This window comes from Carassius gibelio, chromosome A7 (assembly GCF_023724105.1).
Source record: "Carassius gibelio isolate Cgi1373 ecotype wild population from Czech Republic chromosome A7, carGib1.2-hapl.c, whole genome shotgun sequence".
Lineage (NCBI taxonomy): Eukaryota > Metazoa > Chordata > Actinopteri > Cypriniformes > Cyprinidae > Carassius > Carassius gibelio.
In genome coordinates this window covers 9,614,032-9,633,487 of record NC_068377.1, presented here as the reverse complement: position 1 = coordinate 9,633,487, position 19,456 = coordinate 9,614,032, and the positions used below count along the sequence as shown (strand labels likewise).

The window sequence follows — 19,456 nt, the reverse complement described above, 5'->3', positions numbered from 1 at the left end:
GCACAAGAACAGTTTCTTCCCCCAGGCAATCTACCTCATGAACAGTTAAATGTTCCCTACTTATGCTTATAAACGTGCAATATCCTTATATTTATTTGTTAACCCTCCATCCTAGAACATTCCTGCATCTCACTCAATCCTATTCCATTATCATTTATAGCACAATTGTTTATACACTTATTTATTTGTCAATTTGTAAATCTCTCTTTTTTTTTTTTTCTGTGTGTTGTTGTCTCTGTGTACTGGAAGCTTATGTCACTAAAACAAATTCCTTGTATGCGTAAGCATACTTGGCAATAAAGCTCTTTCTGATTCTGATTCTGAAATTGACCTGTTTCCCTTACAAGAGGGTCCCTATTGAACACTCTCTCCTGTTTCCTTGAATGCATATGGGAAACTCCTGTTTACTCTGATACTAAAGCCTGATTTGCTGATTTGCGCTAATTTTTGCACCCATGGGCGTGCTGGTCTAAAAAAGAGGTGCGTTCAGGGGCATTGCTATTTTAAGGAGCTGAAAATAGACTGCGCCATAGACCAACTCAAACCTTGCCTAAAGTCTGGCGCAATGTTTTTTCTTTGTTATTTAAAGAGTGTGTTAGTATAGGCGGGTCCGCAACGCGCGTACACACTGCTTATTAAACACAGGGACACACAGCAGCACACAAACATGTCAAATATTTAAAATTAAAGGATTGCAATGCATAAGAATTTTTTCTAAGCTAATTAAATATATATATTTAATCTGTCATGGCACGAGCGCAACTAGCTCCTAAAGGGAATGGAAGATGAGACGTTATGCCCAAAAAACACCCATTACTCATTAAGAGAATAGGGACAACCCGCTTAGACCGTGCGCCCAGACTTGCCAACCGTTTGTGCGTTGTTAAAATAGCAAAAGTGGATTTGGACACGCCCTGAGTGCACCTGCACTGTGCGCTTTACACTTTGCGTTTAGAACGTTAAAATAGGGCCCCAAGATCCTGCAGCTTATCGGTGTGCATGGAGTTTAACTATAAAAAAGTGGTTCTGCTGACATCGAGCTTAAACTCATGACTGTATGCATGCTTAAAGACAGGTAGATGCGATGAAGACAAGAAACACAAAAACACTGGAGGGGGAGAAGCCGTTGCATGTGGACTTCCCGCCATTTTTGTGTCATATAAATCACCAAGGCAGTATCAGGTCATGCTCCCTTTACAGGATGGTGCAGCACCTCTTTAATGGGCACAGTGCAATCTCATGTCATCAGACGGATCAGGGAAGTCAAATGCTTGGTCCTCCTGGTGGCCCCACTCTACAGGAATCAGACATGGTTCCCAGAGTTGAATCAGTTGCCAACGGCAGCCCTTTGGCTGATACCATTGAGGACAGACGTCCTCTCAAAAGCAAGAGGCATGATTTGGCATTCCCTGCCTGAGCTGTGAAGCCTTCATGTTTGGCCACTCAACAGGAACCTTTACAGCTCTTAGCGAATGTGACTAAAACCATTTTGGAGGCTAAAGCCCAATCTACTATACGCCTCCTTGCCATTAAATTGTCAGTCTTTTCTGGCTGGTGTGCAGCATGGAACAAAAACCCATTTTCCTGTGATGTGTTATTCTAGCTAACTTTTCTGCAAGATTTGCCGGATTAGGGCCTCAGAAGGCTCCTATCGGAGTGAGGGCCAACTCCACCAGAGGAATGGCCTCCTCCTGGGTGTGGTCCAGCAGGATTTCTATTGGTGATATCTGTGCAGTCGCCCTCCAGGCATGGATTTTGTCTGCTTAATTCACAAAATCCCCTCTGTGAGTGGAATAGGTTTTGCTATGCAGTCTTTAGCCTAGTGGATTGGGTCTCATAATTAGCTCCTGCTTTTTAGGAGCCCTCATTGTGAGCCCTCTGAGGCTTGGCTCGTAAAGTGGCTTAGTTCTGCACTTGCTAATAGCACGGCACTATTGGATGCATTCTCCATATGTGTTCAACACAATCATTTGATAGGGAAAGCTGTCCACAAAATCATTCTCTGTATTAATCATCTGTCTAAAAACATGATTGTTTATAAGTTTTCAGCAAAATTGTACCTTCATCACTGAAAGCTAAACGTTACGTGAAGTGACAAAAAAAAAAATATTTTCAGACCTTATGTAGTGTTCATTACTGTTATGTGGAGTGTAATTTGGAACCAGTGTGATTATATTGTAGATGTAATCTAGTCATGGGAAAGGAGTCAATGTTTAGCTGATTCTCTACTGACGACCTTTCAAAATATTCATAAAAATTGTATTATATTATAGTGCCCGCTTTTTATAGGGCGCTTCAAAGCTAAAAAAATATTTTGCCCTGTCTGTTTCCGTTCATAGCTCAAGACAGGTGCTAGTGAATGGTTTGGGATTATGTGCTCTTGTGGTGCCATCAACATTGACATAATTTTCATGCAGCTCTGGAGTGCAAAAACAAATCACCCATGAACAAAGATGGAATCTTGTGCCAGCCTAGCAACTGCTGTTGAATGGAAATGCTAAATCATAGATTGCTATATACTAAATATTACAGATCTTCTAAGGTGAAAAGAAAAAGCCTGTATTCCAGTCAGACTGTAAAATTGTGCTCCCAGACACAAAGCATCTTTGAATTGACTTTTTTTTTTTTTTTGATTGTGCAATTATATTTTATTGGCACAAGAGGGCAATAATGCATCACAATAGCCTTTAATGTCTTATTCTAGCAGCACCTCAAGGGACACTGCACAATCAAAATGAGAAATAACTCCAGATGTTTGCAGTGATGCTTCAGTGTTTTGGAGACAGAAGACAAAATAACAGCACCTAATTCTCTCTCTCTCTCTCTCTCTCCCCCTCTCTCTCTCTCTCACACACACACACACACACACACACACACACACACACACACACACACACACACACACACACACACACACACACTCTAAATAAGACAAAGAGAATGTTATTGCATTAGAGTGTGGAAAGCTTCTTTAAATACATACTCAGTGTCTCCAACCAGGTTAACAAATCATAGTACATTTTATCTTTCTCATGGAAAGGCTTGCTCAATGAACTGAAAGTCATTTGATTTCAATGGGCATACTGTAATTGATTGTAAAAAAAAAAGATAGATAAGGTTGTTGTACCTAACTGATTTTAGTCAGTCACAATATTATCAATATATTTCACGAGTTCATGCTTACATATAATTAGCTGAGGTATGGAAATGCGTATTTGGCATGCTGTCCGGGGAAGGGCTCCAAGCTCGGGAATGGCCCGAACCTAGAGTATCCCTCCTTCCACATATAGTTGTAAAATGAACTCGAAGTGAGGAGATGGGGTGAATGAGGGATGCTGATAGTATCTGACGTGCTCCTCCCGAATTTTGTCAATAAAACATCATATAACTTTTTTTAAATTATTATTATTGTTATTTTATAAACCTGATACATTGTCTAAATGAAAATGACATTTTTAGTGGGTGATACATTCCATTTGTTGTCAGTGATTCAATAGTCATTTGTTTCTGCAGCCTACAAATAAAGTTAAGCCAAAGAGCAGAATGCTTACTAATGACCAACAATACAGCATCTTGGGGAGCTGTGTAGAACACGGTCAATGACAGTTTTTAATCTGTAATGTTAAAGTGATAGTCTATCCACATTTTTAAATTCTATCATAATGTAAGAATAAATTCTATATTCTTGCCTTCGAGATCGCAAATATAATTTCTGGTTCAGGTTGGGCTATCTTATAGAGAAGATCAGGTACCCAGGACCAAAGAATGAGACACACGAGTGGTGCAGTTCATTCTAAGCTCAACTTTATTTTGCATAATTTAGTCAATCTCATGTTGTTTCAAACATATGCATTTCTTTCTTCTGTGGAATGTGAAAAAAATATATATTTTTGAAGAATGTTGGTAAACAAACTGTTTAGGTTCTCACTGACTTCCATTGTGCTGACAAAAATACAATGGACATCAAGGGGAAACTATTTGGAACAACATTAAGTTGAGAAAATGAGGATAGAACTTTAATTTTTTTGGTAAAAAAGTTTTGAAAACTATAAACTATAAGTTTTGAAACAGTTTGTTGGAGATGGTCTGACGATCTGTATAAGAGAGGGAGAGAGATAGATTGAAGAGCAGGGCGACGCAAGGAATAAGATTGAGAACCGCTGCTTTAGAACATTGGTTTTGAAACTTGTGAATCCATTAGAATCGTTAGAAGACAGAATCGCGATTCATATGTACAAAGATTTTTACGTGCACCCTTAGTTTTCTCTTCTTGTTCTCTAAAGCAGCACAGCATTGCCTCGCCCCTTTGTTGTGTGTCGGGGTTTATCTGGTTTCATGATGTAACGGACCTAGGAAGAAGCTTTTTGTAGTCCCTTACCAGCCGTTTTGTATGCATTAAACTGACAGAATTTTAAAAGATGATATCTCCTTTTGCATTGAACCTTCAGCGCTGCAACTTTGCAGATATTGTTCATGCTCAAACAGCAACATTACAAACTAACTACTGTTAAAAAAGTTAAATCACAATCAACAACCCCTTTAAAAAAATATGAAGACAAAACAATATCTCTATAGAGAAAATTAATGTAGAAAAAAAGGAGCTCCCTAATGGAAACTTGTATTGCAACATTCTTGGAGCTGCATGTTTAACAAAACTTTGATCTCTGAATTACTATTACAGTATAAATTATTTTGGATATATATGACCTGACAAAATGCACATAAATTCACCTTAAAAAGTTCCTGACTGAATCACACAACATCAAATTCTGTTACAGCTTTGAGTACAAAGCCAGATCCAGAAGCTAAATATAAGATATTGCTTGGCATAACTAACAGCGGTTTGTGTCTGTAAATCCCAGGGGAAAAAAAGTATACACATCAAGTCATTTTTACTCATTTGCAATCATGTCTACTGGCTAAGCTATCATTGTACACCATTTTAAAACTGTCCATTGACTTCATGTCTCCCTCTGCTGTCACTTACACTGAAAGGTGATGTGGCTCTGGGTTAGCGGAGACCGTTTGGGAGCAGCCTTGGGATTAATGCACTTGCCACAATCGGCTGTTGAGCTAATGTAGAGGAAGGCCAAATAGGCAAATAGGAAAACAAGCAGGTAGAGTGCCAGGAGGGCTTTAAGAATGCGGTTACAGCAGATTTCTTCAGGCCACATGTTTGGGAGATACCAGCAGGATGAGACAGAGGAGGAAGTGGAAGAACAAGACTGCTGGGAATGAGATCGTTCGCGTTTGTACATTTTAGGAGAAGCGGCAGGCGGGTGGTATTCTGATCCTAGTAAATGTGCCATTTGGAAGGGTATGTTTTCAGTATATGGGAAGAACATCAAGGACAGGATGAGTGGATGGATAGATACATGGATGGACAGACAGATGAATGAATGTGTGGACAGATTGGTGGACAGGAAAGCAAATAAATTAAGATGTGGATTGATAGTGGGAGGATAAAAAGCAAGGGTAATGTTGATAAAAAGAGGAGAAAAAGGATAAAATGAGTAGAAATGACATCAGGTGAATAATAGATTTACATATTGTTTGCAGGGCATCCCCTGAAACAAAGACATGAATGAAACAGCAATGGAAAGAAATGGCACATAAATATTTCCCTTTTAAATGTCTCTTTTACACTGTGCAGACTTATGTGAGTTCTATGGGTGTTTTTTACTGCAATAAAAAAAAAAAACACACACACACACACACACAAAAAAACCGGAAAAGCCGTATTTAAAGATTTGACATTATTGGGCCCTATTTTAACGATCTAAATGCAAAGTGTAAAGCGTACGGCGCAGGTGCACTCAGGGCGTGTCCAAATCCACTTTTGCTATTTTAACGACAGAAAAACAGGGCGCATTTTCGGAATGGGTTGTCCCTATTCTCTTAATAAGTAATGGGCGTAACGTTCAATACACTAATCAGTGTCATCTCCCATCCCCTTTAAGAGAGAGATGCGCTCGCGCCAGGGCAGATAGGGAATTTGTTGGCGGAAAAGCTGAACGCTTCTCAAGCGAAGAAACCGATCTGCTTGTGCGCAAAGTTAAAGCCTAATTCTAGTACATGCACTGACTATCCATCATTAAATTTTTATATTTATGTAGCCTACACAATAATATTCTTTTACACTGTAATCCTTTTTTTAATATATATATTTGGCATGTTTGTGTGATGCGCATCCCTGTATGTAATAAGTAAAGTCAACGCGCACTGTGGACCCGCTCAGAGGCGCATTTTCTACCAACCCGCTCTTTAAATAACAAAAAATATTGCGCCATTGACTTTAGACTTTAGACCAGGTTTTTTTTAGTTGACAATGCGAACGGCGCCGGACTGAAAGTAGCAAACACACTTGCACTGCGCCTTGCGTCGCATTGCGCCGGGTGTATGATAGGGCCCATAGAGTTCAATCCGGAAGATAAACCAGAACAAATTGCATAATTTAGGTATTTAATTACATAATTTTGTATTACATTTTTGTAGCTCGCAAAAATGCAGACACACAAACTGTTACTGTCACCTGGAAAATATGTCACACAACTTTATCTACACATAATTACACAAAATCACACAGTTGCATTAAAGGGTCATGAAAACCCATTCAGCACTGGTTAGTTCTCACTACAGTTGAAAAAAAATGCTAAAATCTGGGAGTGGTGCACAGTGGAACGGAGAAGAGGGAAGAGGGGAGACAGTTTCATTTAGCTCCCATCGAGTTAAAAACACAAATAAATGCACAGCCATTTGCACTCTGCATCGAAAACATATATATGAACGTGCTGTTGCACCTCTGTGAACTTTTAAGGTTTACTCTGTAGCGTTTATAAAAGCTTTTTGATGGGTTGTGTCACAGAGTTTTAAAAACTGCTATGCTTGCCAAGTGAATGAATCATGTTTGTGCCAAACTCTTATTACAAAGCAAAAAAAAAAAAAAAAAAATTAACTTTTCTCTCAGTTAATGTGCATGATGTCATCTCACAGTCTGAAATGTCTATCATAGCAAATCAACACATGCTGTTGTTAATAATTAAGTGAAGCGTCTTCTCAAGGGATAAGAACACGCAGTCTCATGAATAATTTAATAGACACAGACGCTTAATCGTTGTACTATAGTCCATTGCCATGTCATCACAATGTAGATTTTAAAGGGGTCATATGATGCAATTTAAATTTTTCCTTTCTCTTTGGAATGTTACAAGCTCTTTGTGCATAAAGACGATCTGTGAAGTTGCAAAGACTGAAGTCTCAAATCCATAGAGATATTCTTATAAAGAGATATAAAAGTTAAGTCAACCACACACCCCTAAAATGGCTCGTTCTTACACGCCCCCACATCTCTACGTCACTATGTGGGAAGATTTGCATAATGCCACCCAAAATGTTCATGCAAAGAAAGAAGGCATAACTTTGATTTTCTCTGTTGCTGATTCTGCCATGTCGAAGAGTCGCTGTGTGTTTTGTTGTGAAAGCAAAACTACTTGTTTGGCCTTCCAAAAGAGGACACGACAATAAAATAATTGGTTAAGTTGTACAAACCTGATTCCAAAAAAGTTGGGACACTGTACAAATTGTGAGTAAAAAAGGAATGCAATAATTTACAAATCTCATAAACTTATATATTTTTCACAATAGAATATAGATAACATATAATATGTTGAAAGTGAGACATTTTGAAATGTCATGCCAAATACTGGCTCTTTTTGGATTTCATGAGAGCTACACATTCCAAAAAAGTTGGGACAGGTAGCAATAAAAGACTGGAAAGGTTAAATGTACATATAAGGAACAGCTGGAGGACCAATTTGCAACTTATTAGGTCAATTGGCAACATGATTGGGTATAAAATGAGCCTCCCAGAGTGGCAGTGTCTCTTAGAAGTCAGGATCACCAATTCCCCCAATGCTGCATCAGATGCAATGCTATCAGCTGCAATGCTATCAGAAAGGAGGTTCTCAGAGAAAAATGGTAAAGAGTTTGAAGTTATCATCATCTACGGTGCATAATATCATCCAAAGATTCATAGAATCTGGAACAATCTCTGTGTAAGGGTCAAGGCTGGAAAACCATACTGGATGTGGATGTCCTTGATCTTCAGGCCTTTAGACGGCACTGCATCACATACAGGAATGCTACTGTAATGGAAATCACAACATGGGCTCAGCAATACTTCCGAAAAACATTGTTGATGAACACAATCCACTGTGCCATTCGCCGTTGCTGGCTAAAAATATGGGTAAAAAAAGAAGCCATATCTAAACATGATCCAGAAGCGCAGGCGCTAAAATATTGAAATTTGAAAATTCCACATCGTTGCATTCTGTTTTTATTCACAATTTGTACAGTGTCCCAACTTTTTTGAAATCGGGTTTGTATTTCAAGACAATCTGAACCAATCTAACCAGTTCACTAAATCGTTAGAAACCGTTCTCGTCTCCAGTATGCAGTAATCCACAAATCATCCACAGTTATTGGGTTTATAAACATGCCTTACACTCCCTCTGACGCAAAATAAACCAATATGCAGAGTTATTTAGTTACTCCTAACAGTACATTGACTGAACTGCTAAAAGAGAACAGAAGATTGGATGTGCACGAGCAGAGCAGCTGGACTGAGTCTTGTGCTGCTGGCCTGAGAGACGGCATATGTTAAGGGGTTTAAAGTTTCCATCATATGCTTAAGGAATTCAGCCAATCAGAATGCACTGGATAGCTGGCCAATCAGAGCACACTTCACTTTTTTAGAATGATGAGCTTTGAGATGAGATGAGAAGGTGGGGCATAGAGGTGAAACAATAATGTGCATCATATGGAAAATAATGTGTTTTTTAACCTTAAACCAAAAAAACACATTGCATTACACCAAATACACCAAATAATGTTCTTTTTAGCAGCATCATATTACCCCTTTAAAACCCGGAAGATGAAAATATCGCAAAAAATCTTAACCAGTTTTCTCCAAAAGTTAAAATTATAGGATATAAAGTATATAATTATAGGATGCTAATACTGTAATCTATGATGTGCAACACAAACACCTCTAGTAAAATCTCAGAAAAAAAGTAGCCTGGGGTTTCATGACCCTTTAAAGAGATGAAATTACTGTTCTACCTTCAAAGCTCATAACAGCAAAAGAAAAGAACAGAAAGTTAGCAGACATGTGAGAAGAAAGCTTCAAATAAAAAGATTCATCTCAACAGATATTCACCAACTGTGACCTCCAAGTTTGGTACAGCGGGCCAAACTAATAGTAAAGTGCACATGCAGGAAACAGGTGACCAACGGTGTTCACTCTGTATGTTTCCACTTTTAGCACCTAATACAGTACATTAGTCCAGTTAAAGGATGCATTCAACCTATTTATTGTGTGAGACTAGAGGTTTAAGAATCAGCTACTGAAAACCCAAAATTATTGACCAATAACTTTAGCCCTGAAGCAGGGAAATTTAGCAGTATGATGTGAATATGAATATAAATGTAAAGCAAACGGCTGGACAACAGAAGTCTGTGTTAGGCTCAACGGTACCTTTAATGTCTTCATCTTCAATAGTGGTGTTGGCACTCTCTGATGATTCCTGAAAAAGAACAAAAATACACACAAACAAACAAGCAGACAAATAATTTAAATAGTATCTTACTAATGATAATAGGCTCAAGTTAAATGATGATTAAAAACAGTCAGAAATGTTAACCCCCCTTCAGTAAAAATAAACTGAAAAATAAACTGAAACTGAAACTTGGTTAGATAAACACTAGTTTGGCCAGCACACCACCATTTTCCAGAAGGTTTAAAATCTTATTTCACATTGCAGTTTAAGTGACTGCTTCCATTATATAATTCCATTATATCAATATTGTTTTGGATAGGATATAAATTATGTTGATGTGATGATTGACCCAGAAAAGTATAAGATTATAAATTTCGACATCATGTGGTGTTCTATTTCCTAAAAAATCGACAATTTACCATGGATTTTCTCTACCACTTTTCTCTAACAATTATATTACAATAATATTTTTGTACAGTATTTGCTTTTGTGCATTTATACTAAATATAATTACAGTACTGATTTTCACAGAAAAAACATATTTTACCATGGTATTGAGGTGCTATATGTGTGGTTTTAAATGTGGATACTATATGATCTACAGTAAAATGTATGCTACTATGGAAGACCAAGGGTTAATTTTAATAAAACAAAATAATAATGTATCTATCTATACTGTGTATGTGTGTGTGTGTGTGTGTGTATAAATACACACTCGGATTTGAAATGCAGTTATCAATGCAGAAATCACACTTTTAATGCTATTATTTTGTAAATTAATTTTGTGTTCTGCAAAAGAATGACATCTGGGTAAACAAATTAGAGATTTTTATTTTTTATGGGGTCAGTTATCCAGAATTCATACAAAAATGCATGCAGCAAGGTTAATGTTTCTGATTTTAAACATTCCATTCCTCTTGCTTGCTAGGTTATATCTTTACAAACTGAATTATCTCAGTAATTACAGACAGCCTGCATCAGATGCACTACACAGACATGTTCAAACTCACAATACCCCTTTTAAATCCTCATTGATCAATTAATACCTTGTTTCCATCAGTAGGATTGTGGATAACAGTAGTTTGAGGCTCCTGATATAGAGGTGCATAGGGAGAGAAAGAAAGATAAAACAGAAAAACAAAAGATAAAGTGTGTCAGAAAAAGTAGTAGTGAGGTGAAGAGTTAAAGAACACCAAGCATTACATGTTGAGTCGTGGCAGCCTAGATGTTACTGTCCTGCATGTGCTCATCTAACCGACACTTTCCACAAATATGGTTCAAAATAGAACCTGAAACTTTTTAAACAAATGGTCAGTGCTTAACCTTCAGAAATGGCTGACAGTCAAATAAATTTGTTATGTCAGATAGCAGTTTATCTTCAAAAGTTCTCATGCAATGTATATGAAACTAATGTTTTAAAAAGTGCACTACATTCATGGAAATAATTTACTGAAGAACTTTAATAGTAGACTATGTGAAGTCAAGATTAAAATATCTTAAAGTAACTTTTTGTAACAAAGCTTGGTGAACTTTTGAAAAGAATAGATCATACTGGCTTAGACAACTGGTCATGTAAATGTGAGATGGGAATATGGGTAATTAATACAGTACATCTTCACTAGAGCAACAGTACAACATACCCAGCCGAAGCATGCAGTAAAACGAAAGTATCAGGAAGAACACAAGCCAACCTTACAAAACCTTCATTCAGTCTATGGGTTTGCTTCAGGTGTAGGTAATGTTTTGTTATTGCATACTGGTATAGTTTCCTATTGTGACAGCTGTACATTACAGTACTGTAACACTTCATTCACAAGAGCAATTTAAAACATGTGTCTTGAATTTGATTAAATTAACTAATCACTAAAATTACCAAATTGTAAGAACACTATTCCATTGTGTTTTTATGATTAAACCAAATGTTCTCATAACATAGCCTACAGTGGTGCGTGTGTATGTGTTTGGATAATTCAACAATTATTAACAAATTAATTGATTTTATATTACTCTATGTTGCTTAAATCAAATCAAATGATTTTTATTATTAATGGCCTTATTGGCCTTAATGGCATTATTGAGTATATTAGGTTTGTAGACAAATATAAATTGTCAATATATATCATTAAAAAAATAAATTATTGATAAGTTAAACTTAACATTTAGTGCAGAAAATAGAAAATCAAAAAAACCTTCCATGAGCAAGGCATTTATCCATACAAAATAAACTGTTGACAATGTCCACTCTTAACACACATTCAATGATGCACCTTTCAAAAACATGGTTAATTCATGTATGAATATGGAAAGAATAGTCAATTAGCGAACACACAAACAAGGCTTTGAGCACCGCATGAAGTGAACTTTCCTATAATACATTACATTACAGAACATGAAAATGTTTCTTTTTGTAGATAATCAGTAACAAGCACATAACCCTTACTAAACTATATACCAAACTATCAGCTTGATAAACTGGAAAAGGGATAGAAATTTGCTAACAGGAAAATAAATCATGTACCGGTACAGCTTTTAAACATTTGAACTATGGTCTGTACAAAAATAGCTGTACAATGGAGTATTCTTGTTTATTTAGTGCACCTCACAGGTTTTTTGTTTTTTTTTGTACACAATGTGTTGTGATTACTGAATAATGATCACATGAAACTTGCATATGCATATACTAATAAAACCAACTGACTTATCTGATTAAGAATTTTTTTAATTAAACCATTAACTAAAGTATGTTTAAAATTGTTAAATTATTAAATATAACTGTTTTATATTTAATCATTTATAGACATATTTGCTCGAATGTTGTAATAAAGACAAAATAATACATAACACTTCATTTAACACTCTATCTCAGAGTAAACATTTTTGTCACTGTAATTGATACCATTATTTGAAATACTGACTTTGAACTTTCTCTCTCTCTGCATTGATATGCTAGTGCAGAACAATACATAGTGACATTTCCAGAATATTAGTAATTATTTGACTGACTGCATTATTTGAATGCAGGATTTCACACATGAAGAAGGTGCTGAATTGATTTAAAAGAGATAAGGCATGCTGACAAAGAAAAGAAAGTGAGAGGGAGAGAGAGAGAGAAATGTGAAGCCAGTGGTAAGAGAACACAACTGACAAACAGTCATACAGACAAAATACCAGAGCAGGAGAGGGGGCAGATTCTTTGGGGCTGGTGATTACTTTGGTTTTGTTGTTGATCTATATGTGAGAGCGAGGCAGACAAGCAAAGCTTTAAACAAGTAAGGGAAATGTCACATCCCATTAATCTAAAATCTTGCATTACATGGATGTTAATTTGCATATATCATAATGATTTCTCTTGACAACAATTAATCAGGCTATTCCACAACTACAGCAAAACTGGACGTCAAATAATCAAAATTTTCAGTGGAAATGGTCATTTATGGAAAATGGCATTTACAATTCTGTCCAAATAATGCTGTGGAAATTACACATTATTCAAAGGCCATAAAAGTCTAACAGGTACGGAAGTCCAAAAGGCCATGCATTATTATATATTGTTTTCTTTCTTTTTCTAACATGATCTCGATATAACAGTAGTTGTTTTCTCATTAACTCAACTTAATTTTCTTGTGAACTCGACATATAACAATAGTTGGTTCCCTTTCAGTCGGTCACTCTCGACGTCACGCCGTAAGACCGACGAATTGGGATCTCGCTTAGAGAGACAAATCTACTTCAAATGTAAACTAAACAAGCCAATGCACATTGGCATGTGATTATTGCACCCAGCTGCCGCTGATCACAATGTGAGTATAAGTAGGCAACAGATGCAGCTCATATTCAGCTTTTCATTTCGGAGTCGAGTAATCACTTTGTTCTGTTCCAACTGAGAGAAAAAGACTCAACAAGTTCAGTGCGCTCTTTGAGATCTCTTCATGTTGGAGGTATGGCGCCTCAGCCAGTGGTGGCTTTCCTGTGTCGTCACACACATTTAGCACACTGAAGTGGTGTTTGTGGATGAGTCATGTTCTCCGGAGATGTCGGCTATGCTTTCCTGGGCTGAGAGAGCTGTGCCCGAGTGGAAACCTCCACCGCGTCCAGAGTCCTCATGATTGGACAATTGGTTTCTTGGGGTGGTTCGTGCTGGTTCTCAGCACCCTGCCTTGGTGCCTTTCTTCCCGGAGGTGCATGAGGAGGAGCTCACAAAGTCATGATCAGCACCTATTGCTGTTGGAAATCGATTTGCTGGTTCCTCCTCCCTCACCACCCTTGACAATACAATACACGTTCATAGCATGCATTTGTCATGTTTGTTGATGTAACTTTCCCCAACACTGTGCTCGCTGTTTTGAAGTCTCTGCCGTGTGTTACCATATGAGGACACGAACGCATAAAACATCACTTCATGAGATTTTACCGTTTCATTTGAGAAAACTGTCATATCATAAACACAGACACTCAAAGATCTTCATGGCGAGTAAATCGACAATATATTTAGCTACTGTTGTAGCCTACAGTAGATTTAGCTACGTCTCTATGTAGTAATAATAATACGTCTCTATTAATAATAATAATTATGCCTAGATGGTTGCTTGTTTTTTACTTGTTTTGTTTTAAAGAGATTATCTGATTATTATAGAATTTTTTATATTCCTAGACTTATTTGTTGCAGTTTTTTAAACAGTTATATTGTAAAACTAAAATACCCTTTTTAGTTTGCGGTGTTAGATTTTTGGCTGCATTTGAAGTTCTTTTTCGCTTAAGAAAATAAATAATATTACTGTCAAATTCATGTCAGATAATAAAAATACTGTAATAAATACAGTAGTTCACCATGTATTTGTTCATGTTTTATAAAGGGATAAGTCTGAAGCACACAATAAAATAATTCTAGCAGTTTACACAGGGCTAGTAGTATATACAGCTGTATATACAGATACACACCCAGGTATCGGATCAGTACTCGGTATCGGCCAATACTCTGAGCCCAGGTATCGGAATCGGTATCGGGAAGAGAAAAAGGGTATCGGAACATCTCTACTGAAAATTAAGCAAACTTGTTTTCGGCAAACAAAGGGGATTAACTATTCAAAATTAAACATGGAAGAAATGTTGTATGAATAATCCTTAAAAAATGATGATGGTTCCATTATAGTAGTAGTAGGCTATGTACATTCTACAAAAAAATAGACTTTGAAACCAGACTTTTATTTTGACGGGATGCCGTGTTCTGTGCATGTGATATGATGCTTTTACTGTGTGTTCACACAGCCACCGCCGAGAGCGTCCAAGTTGTCGGAAGTCATTCATTTTAAATGAGAGCCGGCATCGAGAAGCGGAGAGGAGCAGCGCGGTGGAGAGGTGAAATCAGGGCAACTTTATGGTAATGAGCTATGACGCGGTTCGGCGGCAACCATTCGGAACGTAGAAGTCCACCGCTTGAGAGGATTCCAGAGAACGCAGCTCTGACCACATAAGTTCTCAAGCACAATAGAGCACAGGTTGATTATTTATGTGGCTGGTTTGCAATAATCTATGCATCCCTATTTGCGTACAGGGACATAAAAAAAAAAAATGATACGAGAACCAAGTTGTCTGAGATTGTTCATGGTCCTGGTGAGTTGCTGATGTGCAGTAACGTTATAGGAATAATAATTTAATGATATAATAAATAATAGTACAGCAGTCCCAGTTTACTTTTAAACAAATTTCCTTGATTATAATTACATTAAGTAATGTTTATACTTGATTATATTTACTTAGGTAACATTTTCAATGCATGACTTTAACTTGCATCAGAGTATTTTTACAGTGCTTTTTACACTATTAGGTAAAATATCTTAATACTTCATCCACAACAATATTTAATGAGGTTAACTTATAACGTTACTCTCATTGTGGTTTGTCTGCACAAGTTTAACAAGCTTGTTTGCTTTGCGGCCGCTTTAAATACAAGATAAGCATTCGATCTACTTCAGAGCATTCACAAATCTTTCAGCAGCCTTGTGAGCAGAGCAGCCAGAGCATTTTTTGATGCTCTCGACGGAGGCGATGTGAACGCACAGTTAGGCTGGTCATACACTGTGTGATTTCTGTGCGATTTCGGCAAGGTATCAACTCACACTCTACGAGCAGATCACATGCGATGTAAAGCCAAAGCTCATGATTATTATGCACTGACTGCACGGTCCGCTCGTCGAGTTGCGATTTGACTGCTCACACTATACGTGGGAATCAACACGTAGGATCCCTCAGAACCCAGATGTTTGTGGCCGTTTCAGAATAAACATGCTTTCCCGGGATAAACCATAGAGGGATAAACGCACTGCTTTGGTCATATGCGCAATTCTGTGTGCTGAAATGTCAAAAAAAAAAAAAAAAGGCAGACAGGCAGCTGCAGCTCATGAGCTATATCCTCCCAACTTTTCCCTCTGGCGTTCCTGTTGTGGTAAATTGACGATGACACGTCGAAAAGGCTGACATGTTGCTGCCATAACTCCACAAGTTTTCCCTCCATCACTTCAGTCAACACTACACGCCGTGTCGCCATGGTTTCATTCATGGTTTTGCACTTGCGTAGTGAGGGAAATGTGGAAAATTGGTTGGTAGCCCTGCTTCAATAGTGCGATACCTCACGAGAGGCGACCAAAATTTCTGACATGTCAGAAATCCATCCGACCATGCGATTGCCGGTCGGGAGAGGCTAATTGCCTCTCGTTTCCCCTTGTACACTGCACGAACACTGCACGACAATGCTGAAAATTGGCCCGACCCGAAAAAGAGTCGCACGAGTCAGAATTCGACTCAAAATCGATGAAAATCGGTTGAAAACAGTGTATGCTTTAGTCAAATCAAATGGTCAGATGCTCATGAAGTGACTCTCAGAGCAGTTCTGAAGAGGTTGTTCATGTGTTTTTGTCCTCATTTAGTCTGACGGCAGATGCTGAAATCACCACGAGCATCACGCATGCTAAACTGTGAATTCCGTTTTTATGAATGGATTCCGCGACTCCGTCCACATTTTCTGCATCGTGGAAACCATGGGGGCCTACATTTATCCCAGCACAATGTATACTCTCACACTTGAACTGCTTCTATTCTTGAACACTTAATGATTATCTAATCAAAATAAAAGAGCAGCGCCTAGTCTAGGAGAGCTCACCGGTATCACACACACTCCCAACACGCCGTTCAACTCGTGCAGCGCTCTAAAAATGTATTCACCAAATGGACACAAGTTTACTTAAAGAATGAACAATGAGCCAAAGATAAGTTTGAAGTTCAGTATTTAAAAAACTGAGCAAACGGAAATAGCGATCTATATTATAGCTCTATAAATGAAGCATACAGACTTTATTAGAGCCACAGAAAGACAAAAGTTTCTATGAAAATGTACAATATACAATTCATTATGTACATTAAGAATGATTCAGTCAAATCTAATCTAATTAAGATCTAATCTAATTTAATGTTAAACTATGTGAATGGCCCTCTGAGGCGCAGCGGGATTTTCTGTCTGATGTGTCTCTCTCTTTTCAGCGTGCAGCATCACGTGTCTAAACAAACAGCACGGGGTGTCAGTGATTTCCGCCACTAGATGCCTCTTTCGCACTGTATAATGAAAACCGAGCTTAATGGACCCAACCCGGGAAACTATCAGCCACTCCAGCAAAGGAAAACTATGGATTTTTGCAGATAACCGATTGTTCCAGCAAACAACTATCGGTGCAGATTAATCGGCAAAAACTGATAAATCGGTCGACCTCTTGTTGAAATCACGAGAAAACTTATGTCGAGATCACAAGGAACTTCAATTGTGATCATGAGAAAACAAGAAAGAAAGAAATAATAACACATGCCCTCTCGGGATTACCATAAACATGCATAAAAGTGTGTCCTTTAAAGTTTGCGATAGAATAATCTTGTAGAGAAGTTTTTGTTATTTACAGATTCCCAGGGAAACAACTAGATTATTAACCCTCTGGAGTCTAAGGGTATTTTTGGGGCCTTGAGAAGTTTTGTCATGCCCTGACATTTGTGCTTTTTTCAGTTTCTTATAAATATCTAAATGGGTAAAGTCTAATATCACTGTAATCAGCACAAACTGGGCTATAATAATATGTGAAATGCATGCATGTACATGATTGTATTTTTGAGAAAAAAAATGTTATGCATGGTTAGTGAAAAACTAAAAATGTTAAATCACTTGAATAAGGCAATAAAACACATACATAAAATTGGTTGCCGGAAAAGTTGAGAACTGGAGCTTGTAGCCTAGAATTTTTCTTTCTGAATTATGTGAAAATCATCTTGTTTACTCACTCACAGAAAACAATATATTGATTTAAATTTTCTAAAACACTTTTTGTTGGTAAAAGTCATATGCGAGTAGGCGTCAACTATCATGAATATCATTGTGATTTACACCTGAGAAGACAAAGGCCTGCATAATGAGCTGCATAATGAGCCTCTCATTCAACTGTGCCACTGAGGGAGGACTTACAAGAAAGAATGTGAGAACAAAATAAAAGTATATAATTTCATGTTTGTAGTTTATTAAGAATATATTTAATTATCCCACAACATAATTTAATATCCACTTGGGGGAGCAGTTAAACAGTTTATTAGGGACAATCAAAGCTGACTTTCAAATTTTTTGGCATCCTTTCTCTAGTCACACAATCCTTCAGAAATCCTTTTAACAATCTTATTTTCTACCAAATAAACCCCATTTATTATCATCATCATTATTATTATTATTAATGTTGAAAAGAGCTGATAATATTTTTTCAGGTTTTTTTAGGGGGAATAAATCGAAAGAACTGCATTGTTTTTACATTTGTTAGAGTTATCTCTATTTGTCACGTTTATATTATATACATCAAGCTTTTGAATGGTATAGTATTGTATATTGTTATTGAAACTTCATAATGTTTCACTTGATTATACATTTAGTCAGGAATTATAGTTTGGAAAAAGTATTTGGAAAATGTCTAACTAGTAAAATGTTTACACGTTATGTGAAAACTAGTACAAATAAATAAAAAGAGACTTACTCATGTTTATGATCTCTGCTGAATAAAGTGCTTCATTCTTTTTTCTGAGGAAATCCATTTCTCAAATCCTCAACCACATCACATCTTTTTGGGGTGAATTATGTCTTAGTCCTCTCATCGCGAAGCAAACAGTAAAATAAAATAAAAACTTGAAGAACAGTCTCGCTGCTTTTTCTTCTGTGTGGGCGTATTCAAGCCGCGCGCTTCAGTTTGAATCTGAATAGCGCGTTAAGCGCGGGGGCGTGGTCACATTAGATATAATGAGCGGAGATATGAAAAACAGACATTGCGTTGTTTTCATATGGATTACTTTATCTCAGAATATTTGTTTTCGGCAGCACTTGTTTAGTTTAAAAGTAGACATTCCAGGCTTTCTATAGATATCTCTCTCATGTCTCTTCGTTGAGTATTCACGGAGTTACAGTTCATTTTAATGAAATGTTTGTACATGACGATCAGCGGAGACAAAGACTGTAGACAGCGCACCTTGTTTGTTATCTTTATTTTATAAGTGCACAAAGGTTTTTTGTTATTATGTCTGTATCCAAAAAAAACTAGACCCTTTACAGATTCGATTGATGTATTGCTCTTATCTGTACGATTAAAACTGAGAGTGTAATTTAAGTTCTTTTCGGGGTTATCAGGTGAAAATGACTCAAAACGCATATATGCGTTAATCGACTCGAAAGGGTTAAACAGCACAAAGCAGCAAAGACTTCATCGCCATCAAATTATTCTACCAAACCTTTCAAAATCCTCTTCCCTTTCCTTCCCTTGAGGCAGCCATACATTTTTGGTTGGATTGTATATGTGTTTTTAAGAAGAAGAAGAAACACACTCCTATTAAAT

General features: G+C 37.1%; 1 protein-coding gene across 11 annotated transcripts in view; it reads right to left on the bottom strand.

The window, feature by feature from the left end:
* Positions 1-19,456, bottom strand: part of LOC128016599 (calcium/calmodulin-dependent protein kinase type II delta 1 chain) — a 106,603-nt gene that overhangs the window by 10,488 nt on the left and 76,659 nt on the right. For 4 of the 11 annotated variants that reach the window (XM_052601230.1, XM_052601231.1, XM_052601229.1 and 1 more), the window contains 3 exons: positions 10,604-10,648; positions 9,536-9,584; positions 4,988-5,293 (listed from right to left, as the gene is read on the bottom strand). In XM_052601230.1, coding sequence (XP_052457190.1) covers positions 4,988-5,293; positions 9,536-9,584; positions 10,604-10,648 — 400 coding nt within the window. The remainder of the gene's footprint in view (positions 1-4,987; positions 5,294-9,535; positions 9,585-10,603; positions 10,649-19,456) is intronic. The other 7 variants (XM_052601235.1, XM_052601237.1, XM_052601234.1 and 4 more) reach the window with 3 other exon arrangements.